General features: G+C 42.5%; 1 protein-coding gene across 2 annotated transcripts in view; it reads left to right on the top strand.

Annotated features, from left to right (window-relative positions):
• DST (dystonin) overlaps positions 1-10,000 on the top strand; it is a 509,263-nt gene extending 499,263 nt beyond the window's left edge. For both annotated transcript variants that reach the window (XM_030198986.1, XM_030198985.1), the window contains 3 exons: positions 5,928-6,038; positions 6,523-6,646; positions 8,978-10,000. In XM_030198986.1, coding sequence (XP_030054846.1) covers positions 5,928-6,038; positions 6,523-6,646; positions 8,978-9,243 — 501 coding nt within the window. In that variant the 3' untranslated portion in view covers positions 9,244-10,000. The remainder of the gene's footprint in view (positions 1-5,927; positions 6,039-6,522; positions 6,647-8,977) is intronic.
• Positions 10,001-12,688: the final 2,688 nt, after the last annotated feature.

The raw sequence follows: 12,688 nt of genomic DNA, 5'->3' as shown, positions 1-12,688 counted from the left end.
GCCATTGTTCCAGATCCCCAGGCCGAATAGGGAAAGGGCAGATACTCCATCTATTTTATTGTCCCAAAGAAGGAAGATTGTCTGGTCTTAGATCTCAAAGATCTAAACCGCTGCCTCTGACTGTCCCACTTTCATATGGCGACACTAAGAGCGGTCATAGCCTTGGTTTAAGCAGGAGAATTTCTCAGCGCCCACGATCTCAAGGAGTAATACTTGCATATACCTATATAGCTGCCGCTTCAGAGGTTTCTACGTTTTGCAGTGCTATACTGTCACTTCCAGTTCAGGGCCCTTCAGTCGTGCCACAGCTCCAAGAATGTTTACCAAGCTTATAGTGGTGGTGGCACCCTTCCTTCGGTGCCAAAGAATCACCCATATCTCGATGACTGGTTCATTCGTGTGTCATTCTGTTCAGACAGTGTGGCGGTAACAGACAAAGTTGTCCATCTTCTACAGTCGTTGGGTTGGGTAATTGTTTTCAAGAAGAGCAGACTAAATCCATTGCAAATACTGGAGTATCTGGGCGTTGTGTTCGACACAGCATGGGAGAGGATCATCCTCATGGAGCACAGGAGGTTAAGGCTGTTTCAACAGATTTGTCTTCTCCTCAGTCAAGGCAAGCTCAGGGTCTGGGAATATGTCTAGGCTCTGGGGTCAGTGACAGTGACAGTGGAAGTGGTGCCATGGGTTCTCTAAAAGTTCAGGTTGCTGCTTTGGCCTGTTTCAGGGGCTGACTACAGAAGATGTCTCTTGCAGCTCATCCAGATATCATTCGATTCTGTGGGGAGCATGCTGCTTGCGACTTCCCTTTCATACACCTTGTCCAGAGTGGAACCTTAATTTAGTTCTTTGGGCTCTTCAGAAGTTTCCTTTTGAGCCAGTCTGGAAGGCCTCCTTGAAAGATCTTGTGCTAAAGACAGCGTTCTTGGTGGCTGTTGCATTGGCACATAGGGTTTTGGAGCTTCAGGCTCTCACTTTTTGGAGACGAGTCTCCCTGTACACATTTCCTTCTTTTCTTCCAAAACTGGTATCAGCATTTCATCTCAACCAATCTGTGGAGCTTCCTGCTTTCGCAGAGAGGATGAAGAACCTCAGTATTCTTTCTTGAAGCTTCTCGATGTGCATTAGATACCTGGAAGTCATGAATCAGTTTCGCAAATTGAGCAGACTGTTTGTGCTTTTTGTTAGTCAGAGGCTTGGCTTTATGGCTTCCAAGCCTACAATTGCTAGATGGCTGAAGTAGACTATTGTGCCAGCTTATTTGCTTCCAGAGAAGCAGGCTCCTCAGTCCTTGCGGGTTCATTCTACAAAGTGTGCATCGACATCCTGGGTGGAGACTACCTTATTGTCTCCAGCAGATATTTACAAGGAGGCGACATGGTCAGTGCTGCATACCTTTGCAAAGCACTACAGGGTGGAGTTCTGGCATACTCAGAAACCAGTTTTGGGGCTTCGGTCCTCAGGGCAGCAGCGCCAGGATCCCACCCACCCTAGGGATTGCTTTTGAACATCCCACAGATTCTGGAAAGGTGGGAAGCTATATAATGGAAGTAGAAATTAGGTCTTACCTGATAATTTTCTTTCCACTAGTCCTTCCCATTATTCCAGAGGCCCGCCCAATGTTTCTGAGATTTTTAATCAATGTGAAGTAATGGGTCCACTAATGACTGTCACCTTGCATGGTGCTTCCTGCATATTTCTTCTTCTCTGCCAGTTTTCCAGAGATGAGAAAGGTACACACATGTTTGCTCATCTGGTTAGTGTTAGGTTAGAGTGGTTAGTGTTAAGGTTGCTGTGTTTTATTATGAGTTTCTCTTTATTGCTTGTCTGTGTAAATACTGAGGAACTGGACTAGATGTCAAGAGAGATATTTCTCAGCTCCATTTTCAGTTGTCTATCTCCACCTGCTGGTTGATGGACACAACCATTCCATAGGTTCTGGAATAGTGGGAAAGACTAATGGAAAGAAAATTGTCAGATAAGACCTAATTTCTTCTTATTTTTCATACAATTCAGTAACCTGGCAGTTTCTCCATGACTGTCCATGTCCAGCGGTAGCTAGTGTTTCACATAGCTGCTTCAAGGAACTGTGGACTGCTTTGTCTCTGAAAAACTTAAACTATGACAGGGTAGTGAGTCTATAGACTTCACCATTTAAGCTTTACAAAGACAAATGACATGACATGAGGTAAATCAGACTGAGGCTTTGCTTCATCAAATGCACACATGTAAATGAAGAGTTATGTTTCCCTGATGACAAACAAGGCACATGGGTGGAATCATCTGACTTAGTGGTTCCTGCATCTCTGTCCCATCCTAGATCTAATGGCCTTGATTATGACTTTCCTCTAAAAAGAGCCTTTCTATGTTCCCTGGTCTAAAGGATAGCTACATCCATATAAAGATATTCTCAGGTCATAAAAGGTATCTCCAGTTTGGGATGCACCATCTTCAGTACTGCATGCTGACTTTTGGCCTAGTGTCTGTTCCATGAGTATTCATAAATCCAGAAATTCTACATATGGTGCTCGGAATTGCAAATGCAAATAGGGTCGGTGAGAGTTGACGCATTAGTGTAATATTGGCCCCAGCGGATCCTCCTGTATGTGTTCCAGGCTTTGTCCTCCAAGACCATCTCAAAGCAGACTGTAACATAGTAGGTGATGGCAGATAAAACATGTATGGTCCATCCAGTCTGCCCAACAAGATAAACACACATCATATGGTATGATGTGATATTACATACCATACTTGATCTTGATTTGTCCTTGCCATTTTCAGGGCACAGACCATAGACATCTGCCCAACACTGGCCTTGTTCCCCAACTACTGGAGCTGCCATTGAAGCCCCACTCCAGCTCATCCAGATCTGTCTAGCCATGTTCAGAGCACAGACCATAGAAGTCTGCCAGGCGCTGGCTTTATTTCCCAATTACTGGAGTTGCCATTTAAGCATCGAACCATGACAACTTTGGTGGTCCACTTGAGGTAGTTCTCACTGGAAGAGATTTGCAAAGCAGTGTTAAGGACATCTATCCACAAATTCATATTTCAGTATGAAATTCATATTTCATTATGTGTTAAGACAGGCTAAATAAATAATTGATTGCTTGAGAAAGAATTCCCAGTGAGACAATAGGTTTGGCCTGAGAAATTTCTTGGAGGTTTAGAATCCAACTCCATCTCTTCTGGGGCCCTTTCCTTTAAGTTGCAGGGCGCTTTCATGAAAAAAAGGCTTGTAAAAATATATTTATATTTGTTGTTGCTGGTTGGCATTCTTTTGTTTTTCAGTTTTCTTTTTCTGGTTAAAGGCAACCTATAGCTAGGGATTCATATGTATTGGGGCTGTATAATCTGAAAAATGGAAAGTTTCTGATTTGTAGCAGGGTTCTCGAAAGACAGCAGGTTATGCAGTCCTCACAAAATCCAACCACTTAAGTTTTGCGTTTATTTTTAAGATTTATGTCTATTTAGTTCACACCTTTTTCTTGGTAGTTTAAGATGAGTTAGATTCAGGTACCTTTGGTATTTTACTGTCCCCTAGCGAGCCTATGATCTAAGAGCCTTATTTACTAACGTTCATTAACATGTTAACGCATGCTAATGTACATTAACATGTGTTGCTAAAATTAAGATTTAGGGCCTCTTTTATCAAGCCGCACTAGCGGCTCCTGGTGCAGTAATGCTGACAAAGCCCATTCACTTTGAATGGGCTCCATTGGCATTGCCGCGCGGGAACCTCTAGCTCGGCTTGATAAAAGAGGCCCTTAATGCAAAGTATTTAACTCAAACCCTATCTGCATTATTACACGTTAATATTCATTAACTCGCATTAATATCATCATCCATGTGTTAGGATTATGCAGCCTGCTGCACTTTTGTGAACCCGTGCTACAGATAAACAACTTCAACATCCGAGCCAGATAAATATATATTTTTTCAGCCAAGCAATTGAAAACCCCAGAAGAAGATCTTACACTATGTTCTGTTAATTTGACCAGTTTTCCAGATGTTTAAATGTACTTGAATTTATAAATAGAAAGAGAAGTGCAAGAGATGTCTTGTTCCTTCTGATTGTTTTCTGTCCCTCACCTAGTTTTGTTCTTACCTTGCCCCCTCATTTATTGGGGATTTTAATTTCAATATGTTGATATACTTCTATTTTTTTTTTTCTTTTAGTTAACGTTTCCTTTTTCTTTTTACTTTTCTTGATATATTTTTTGTATTTACCTAGTTAAATAAAAGCATTCCGTAAACCCCTAGGCATTTTCATTTTCTTTATAGCTGTTTCAATTTATTGCAGTTTAATAAATAGCCCCTATCAAATTGTTGATCTTTCCACATTTCATTTGTATTTTGGGTCAGATGTACTGAAGACTTTTCCTTACTTTGTATGTATGAGGGCAAATGCTTAGTACAACTGGCCCTTTGTACAATTGAGAAAAAGAACATTTACCGGTTTAATTCAAACTTACTGTTAGAGCATGATAATCTTACTGCTGCTATTTTAAATACTGTTAGCGTGCACTGTTGGCAAAAATGCCTTATTGAATATGGCAATAAGTTTATAACGAAAAACAGCTCATTGCATGCTCAAGTATGCTGTTTGTGAATTGTCCAGGTGGATGCAGAAAAATCATGGCAAATCCTTTATGCAAGACAGATGAGAGTTGTAGAGGAGATGGAATTAGCACTTTATGCACATATTCTATAAAATATATGCAGATTCTGACTAGCACATGTATACCTATATTTACACTTTCTTGGACCCAGATGTAAATATGTGTAGCTAGTTTTGGTGGGTTAATGTTTTCTCCAAAGGGAAGCAAGCATTGTATTCTCACATGTGGGTGATGTCATCTGCGGAGCCCGGTGCGGATACTGCCGTACTGCACTGTCACTTTAAAACTTGGAGGCAGTGCACCCACCATGCATGCACAGGTGCCTTCCTGCCTGATGCTTGAGCATCTTTACAGAATAGCGCCTAGCAAGATGCGTAAATTCAAATTGTTGCCAGTTAGCGCCAGTAATTGTTAGTGCCCAATTATTGGCACTGATTGGCTTGATACTCGAATTAGGTGAATGTACACATTTGTATGCACAATTTTGAGGGACATTTTTTAGAACTGGGAGTGGAGAATTTGTGTATTTTGGTGGGGTTTTGTGTGTGAATATATTATTAGTGTTTATAAAATAGGCATAACATATGTACCTATGTGCCTTCACAATCTAGATGGTCTGTTTCAAAATTACTTGTTTTAAGCCCAATTTTGCCTAGGCCATCTAGGTAGGAAAAGAGGTTGCCAAGCTTGGACATTCACAGTTTGCAGAATATTTTGCAGAAGGCTTTCTGAATGCAAAGTCCTTTGTAAAGTGCCTACACAACTGAAATAAATGTGTACGATCTACATAAATCAGTGGTTCCCAAAACTGGTCCTGGAGGCACCCCAGCCTGTCAGGTTTTCAGGATATCCGCAATGAATATTTATGAGACAGATTTACATATAGTGGAGGCAGTGCATGCAAATCTCTTTTATGAATATTCATTGTGGATATCCTGAAAACCTGACAGGCTGGGGTGCCTCCAGGACCAGGTTTGGGAACCACTGTAAACTATTCCTATAGCATACTCCTTTCAAATATGCATGCAGAGGGTGTAATTAGCAGCTTTTCTAAAGTTAGCATTTGCACATATGTGTCCATTTATAAGTTCAAATCAGCTTTTTACTTATGCAAACCCCTCTAGAATTACCTTTGTGTGATAAATCCTTTATCACCATTTATTGGATGAACACCTCACTATCTTTTTATTTGGCTTTATTTTTTTTTTACCTTGTTTTGCTTGACTTTAATATTGTATTTTCATGCCCTGGATATCATTTTCTGCCATTTTCCTTCATATTTTCATTTGCCGTTGTTTCATGCAGACGCCCCATCATATAACACGTAATTATGGTAAACCATGGTTGACAAACAGCAAAACATCAACACCTTGTAAGACACCTGAGCCCCCTGAAATTCAAGGGTCATCCACAGAGGTACAGTATAGACTGAATAACCACTATGATCACAAGCTATCAGTTCACTAACAATCCTTTCAACTCTTTGCCCCCACTGTACCTTGCACACTACTAATGCACTTTTCATGTTTGATCTCTATAAAACCTAAATTCTTTTGCTTCCTTTTTTTCTTTTCAGCTTACATTATTCAGCGCATCTGAATCTTTAAGAATTCTATATGTTGAGGGTTTATTATATCTTCTTGGCAAAAATCTCTTTTGGATAATTACTGAGTATTTTGTGCTTATCGTTGCTCTACAATGTGAACAGAGATTCATTCCTTTACTTTATATAAAACAAAAATACTAAAAGGCTTTATTTGTGTATGATTAAGGGCCAGATGGAATTATATTTCAAATAATTTAATGCTATCAAGTAATACTTTTTAGGCCTCAGAAATCAACTACAGTAAAATGTTTTCTCTAGGCATGACTGTGAATAAGTCTGTATCTGTATTTGTAGGGAACGCCGATACAAGGCAGCAAACTGCGGCTGCCTGGCTACCTGTCAGGGAAAGGTTTTCATTCTGCAGAAGACAGCAGCCTGATATCAAATGCAGCCACCAGAGTGAGAGCACAGTTTGCAGGTGAATGTTCTACTTGTAGCTTCAAAATATTTTATTGACAGCTCCTATGATGCTTGCTATGGAGGAATCAAGGGTATTCATGGTATCAAAGTAATGTTTTGCAACACAGCAGTTAAGGGTCTAACCATGGGCGTAGTTTGGTGGACGAGGGGGAGGGGCATTGCACCCCCAAACAAACTGCCCTTCCAGGATCCCACCACCCTCCCTGCAGAACTGGTACTTTTTTCTGTTCGTTTCCTCCCTCTCCCACCACCGGTCCAGCAATGCCTTTTCTTTTCCCTCCCTGAACCCCCATGGCGCTTTCAACTGCCCAGCAGCAATTCATATAGCCCTGCTCTGGGACCTTCTCTCTACTACATCCCACCCTGCATAAACAGGAAGTGGGCGGGACGCAGCAGAGAGAAGGCCTCTAGAGCTGGGCCGATAATGTAATGATAGGGGGATTAACGGAGGGAAAGGAAGAGCACAGATACCAGAACTGTGGAGGTGGATAAAGAGGTGCTGAACCTGCAAAAAAAAAGGGAGGGGGAGCTGAGGCTGGAGGGAAGGGAGAGATACTTGACCTGTGTGGGGGGGAGCCTGGAGAGAGAGGTGCTGGACCTGTGAGAAGGGGTTTGAGGCTGGAAGGAAAGGAGAGGGGTGCTGGACCTGTGTGGGGGGTGGAGGAAGAGGAGAGAGGCGCTGTACCTGCAGGGGGGGGGGCGGCTGGAGGTCAGAGGGAAGGGAGAGAGGTGCTGGACCTGCAGGGGGAGGGGAGTGGGGATTGAGGCTGGAGGGAAGGGAGAGTTGCTGGACCTATCTGGGGGAGGGGCTGGAGGGAGAGGAGAGAGATAGTGGCCACCTGCAGGGGGGCTGGAAGTTGGAGAAAAGGGAGAGAGATGCTGGACCTATGAGGGGGCGGAGGGAGAGGAGAGTGGTGCTGGAACTGCAAACTTCAGGGGGGATTGGAGATCAGAGGGAAGGGAGAGAGGTGCTGGACCTACTGGGGGGGGGGGGGGGGGGCTGGCTGGAGGGCAGGGAGAGAAGTGCAGGACCAAGGGGTTGAAGGAAGAGGGGGATCAACTGCTGAGTCCACAGTGGGAGAAAGAACCAGATGCTGGAAAGAGGAGGGAAGAGAGGGAGAGAAATGGAGTGAGGTCAGAGAGGAGAGGGACACATTGGTGTGGGAGAGGGGAGAAGCTGAACATAGGGTGGTATGTAGAATCAGAGGGGAGATGATAGGCATTGGGTGGGAACATAGGGACTGAAGCACAAAGGACATATGCTTCTCTGTGCCCATTTACCATCCCCTTACAACAATACCTGACATGGGGAGTGTGTCAAATATGGGAAGAGAGACAACGCTAGACACTGGGGGGAGTGTATATGGACACATAGTAGAATTACTAGACTTGGGGGAGAATAGGAACACTGAAGGGAGATGCTGGACATGGGGGGGCATAGGGACACAGAGGGGTGATGATGGATGTGGGGCTATGAACACAGGAGATGCTGGACAAGGAAATAAAGGAACATAGATGGTGGACATGAATAGAGAAGAAATGGATAGAAGACCCTGGCAAGTGAATTAAGAGAAGACGGAGGGAAGCATAATTCAGAGAGTGGAATCAATATGATTTGACATATAAAATGACTAGACAACAAAAAGGTAGAAAAATTATTTTATTTTCTATTTTTTGAATAGAATGTCAGATTTGGAATCTTCCCAGAGCTGATGTTACATGATTGGGGCCCAGGGCAGAAGTTTGGGAAGGAATCCCAAAACCTATTACAAGGCTGTGCCTTCTTCAGCTTCCGGCAGGCTTGGGGCTCTCTCTGGCCAGGGAGCCAATGACAATTACCCTAGTTGCACCCCCCTCCCCCCACAACACCATCCCTGGCGTGTGCTATCTTTATATTTTGCATAGGAGCAGATAAAGCTTTCCAAGTTGATCTAGTCTGCTTGCTTCCCCTTTTCATTTAAATACCGTGATCATATGTGATCTCATCTGCAGCTTCACCTTTACTTTCCCCACAGCTGTATATAACTCTGTACCTTCCCATGTTTTCTTGCATTCTACTAGGGATTGAGCTTCATTTCAAAGGCTGTTCTGTTCATATAAGAAATATTTTCTTTTCTTAAGTACATAAGTAATGCCACACTGGGAAAAGACCAAGGGTCCATCGAGCCCAGCATCCTGTCCACAACTACTTATGTAGTTTCAGTCAGTTGTTGGATAATTGCATTAGTTTCACCACTAGTGAGAGGTCAGTTTATATGAGCTGTTTAAGTGGCATCCAGAGTGTATTCACTGATATATAAATCTCTAATAAAGACGGCTTTATTTCTAGATTCTACAAAAATTTCCAGTCGACCTGGAAGCCGACCAGGAAGCAAGGCTGGAAGCAGGTCCAGTAGTCGCCGAGGCAGTGATGCATCTGATTTTGACATTTCAGAAATCCAGTCAGTGTGTTCGGACGCATCAGAGGTTGTTCACGATAGCAGTAAACCATCTCCCCGAGCAGGTTCTCGGCCCACCACAGGCAAACCATCTAAGATTCCAACACCCCAAAGGAGGTCACCAGCTAGCAAATTAGTTAAATCCTCCAAAAGATAGTGTGATGGGCTCAGTACATTTCTTTTATTTTGTGCATTAAATATTTAAGTTTGTAAGATGTAAAATATTATGTAGAGATTATTGTGAAATATTGCAAAAGACTGATTTTTAATTCTGCAAATGGCCTTATTTGTGTATTTGTCTTGTTATTTTACATGTACAATTTTGTCAGATTGCTTTTGTTTATGCCATAACATATGTGGAGAGAGAGAATGTTTTAAGTTAAACTAACAATTGTACACAGTAATGTGTACTCTAGTAAGATACACTAAAAATCATTTGATGAATGTACTAGTGTCTGAATCCAGAACAAAATATTGTAGGCCCATCACTAAATCATTATATCTCAGTTGAAGATACCTCATGATACGTTTATCAAATTTAAAGTAATGAGATGGAGTTATGCATTCTCATCTCACTAAATGAACACTACAAGACTAGCAGTGACAGACATTCTCAATAAATTTATTTAAATAGACTCTGGTCCAAGAGCTTACTGAAAGTAATTTTAAACACTTGCAAGTAATATGATACATAAATATCTTGCAGCATTTCTGTGCCATTTCTTTTATTTATGACAGAGAAATCATGGCATCTAGAATTACTATACTGTATTAATACCAGTATGAAGTACATTCATACAAATGTGAGGTTTTCCTTTGCTTGAGTGGATGGTAGCACAACATCAATGAACTCGTTTTGTATCAAAGCAATTTTGCTTGCAGAAAGCTATGAAATAAATTATGTCCCTAACCGATATGGTAGTTGAGTTCTTTACTGTACTTTAGAGGGAAATAAAAAAATACTACTTACCTTGGAAGCATTTATATCCCTCGCTGAATATCCCCAGTTAGCAGATAGCTGATTATATCACCTGATATAACCGGCTATCCACCTATTTTTAAAGCTGGTTTAGCAGCCATATTTGGCTGCATGAAAAAGTGGGATAACTTTGACCAGTTTAAAGATTACTGGCTAAGTCTGAATATAGACTTAGCCGGTTATCTTTAAACCATGCCAATAATAAACCAGATATTCACTACTACTAGCCATTTCTATAGTGCTACTAGACATATGCAGTGCTGTACATGTTATATGTAGGTACTTTCTGTGTCCCTAGAGCGCTCACAATCTTAAGTTTTTGTACCTGGGGCAATGGAGGATTAAGTGACTTGCCCAAGGTCACAAGGAGCTGCAGTGGGAATTGAACCCAGGTTGCCAGGCTTAAAGCCTGCTGCACTAACTATTTGGCTACTCCACCAAAAATTGCGTGGTATTGAATATCTGGGCTCAGCACCAACCGCGGGAGTTAACAGGTCTAACACCTGTGGTCTTCATATGGGCCTCACAGTTGTTAAAGAAATAGCAGTATATTTCAGTAAGTTATAATTTTATTATTATTAAAATCTTGTTCAGTATTAAAATCCTGCTCACTGTTACTGCAGAGATAATAAATGTGGGGTTGCAGGCAATGTGCAATAAATAATGGTGCTGAATTGATTTAATTCACTGATACAGTTTTCACATTGTGGCCTATTTTTGTTTGCACAGCCTTGCTACTGTTGTCTATGTCCAGGCTTTGATGGAGGCTCCCATATGTGTATGACAAAGCATGGTATATACTCAGACCTTCCCTATTTTATAGACATTATGTTTTCCTTAAATGGTTCATACATTTTATTACTGTGGAACTGATTAATCGAAACCAGTAACACACTCCAAAATAATTCAGTCTTGTGCAAGAGCCAAGTTAGGAGGAACATTTTTCTTTACTCTCAGAATACGGTAAACAAAAGATATATATTAAACAGGAATAATTTTATAAAGTTATTTCCTAGTGTAAACCCGCTTTTACTCTGGATAAGTGCTTTTGTAAATTACCCCAGAATATATGTGCATAAAACTATACGCAGTGCAAGAAGGCACGTACTTTAATACGACCCATATATAGGTGCGTTCAGGGATGTAGTTTGAGCTGAGCATGGGCAGAGTCATGTAAAGAGTAATTTTATAGTAAGTTGTCTAGGTTGAGAGGACAAGAAAGTGCCTATTTGAATCCTATTTTATAAGGACATATAGAGGGGCATAATCGAACAGTGCCGGCCAAATAGCTGGCCGGCCATCTCTGGAGCCGGCGCCGTAAGTGGGCGGAGCCAACCGTATTTTTGAAAAAGATGGCCGGCCATCTTTTTATTCGTTAATACGGTTGGGCCTGGCCAAATGTCAGAGTTCGCTGGGTTTGAGATGACCGGCATCTGTTTTGGGCCATAATGGAAAATAATGCCGGCGATCTCAAACCCCGCGAAATCCAAGGCATTTGGTCGTGGGAGGAGCCAGCATTTGTAGTGCACTGGCCCCCCTCACATACCAGGACACCAACCGGGCACCCTAGGGGGAACTTCTAAAAATTAAAAAAGAATAGCTCCCAGGTGCATAGCTCCCTTACCTTGGGTGCTGAGCCCCCCGAAACCCCCCTGAAACCCACTCCCCACAACTCTACACCACTACCATAGCCCTAAGGGGTGATGGGGGCACCTACATGTGGGTAGAGTGGATTTTGGGTGGGTTTTGGAGGGCTCCCATTTACCACCACAAGTATAACGGGGAGGGGATGGGCCTGGGTCCACCTGTCTGAAGTGCACTGCACCCACTAAAAACTGCTTCAGGGACCTGCATACTGTTGTCATGGAGCTGGGTATGACATTTGAGGCTGGCTAAAAGGGTTTTTTGTTTTTTTTGGGTGGGAGGGGGTTGGTGACCACTGGGGGAGTAAGGGGAGGTCATCCCCGACTCCCTCCGGTGGTCATCTGGTCAGTTGGGGCCCCTTTTTGAAGCTTGGCCGTGAAAAAAAAGGGACCAAGTAAAGCCGGCGAAATGCTTGTCAAGCCTGTTTTTTTTTTTCCATTATCAGGCGAAGCCGGCCATCTCGTGAGCACGCCCCCGTCCCACCCCCGTCCTGCCTTCACTACCCTACCAAGCCCCTTTGATATTTCACCGGCTCCGCGACGGAAAGCAGTTGAACACGGCCAAAATCGGCTTTCGATTATACTGATTTGGCCGGGTTTAGGAGATCGCCGGCCATCTCCCGATTTGTGTTGGAAGATGGCCGGCGATCACTTTAGAAAATGAGCTGGATAGGCACTTATATATTTTTTTAAAATACTATCACAAATTCTGCAGAAATCGCTGGTAAACCCACTTACATTTTCATCAGCTCAAGAACATATGTAACTATACATACATGTTTATGTAAATCGTGACTCTGCTCATGCTGTGCTTAATTTCCACCCTGGAACTTGCCTATTCTAAAGTCTTTTATAAGGCGACCTGTTCAAAAATTACCTTCCAGTTGTATACATACAAACATTAACATATGGGATAACTGACCAAACTGCAACAAACAGAGTAGAGGATTGAGAGGGAGAATGGAGGTAGTGGTGGTGGT

This window comes from Microcaecilia unicolor, chromosome 3, assembly GCF_901765095.1.
Source record: "Microcaecilia unicolor chromosome 3, aMicUni1.1, whole genome shotgun sequence".
In the NCBI taxonomy this organism is placed as follows: Eukaryota; Metazoa; Chordata; class Amphibia; order Gymnophiona; family Siphonopidae; genus Microcaecilia; species Microcaecilia unicolor.
This window is presented reverse-complemented; position numbering and strand designations above follow the sequence as displayed.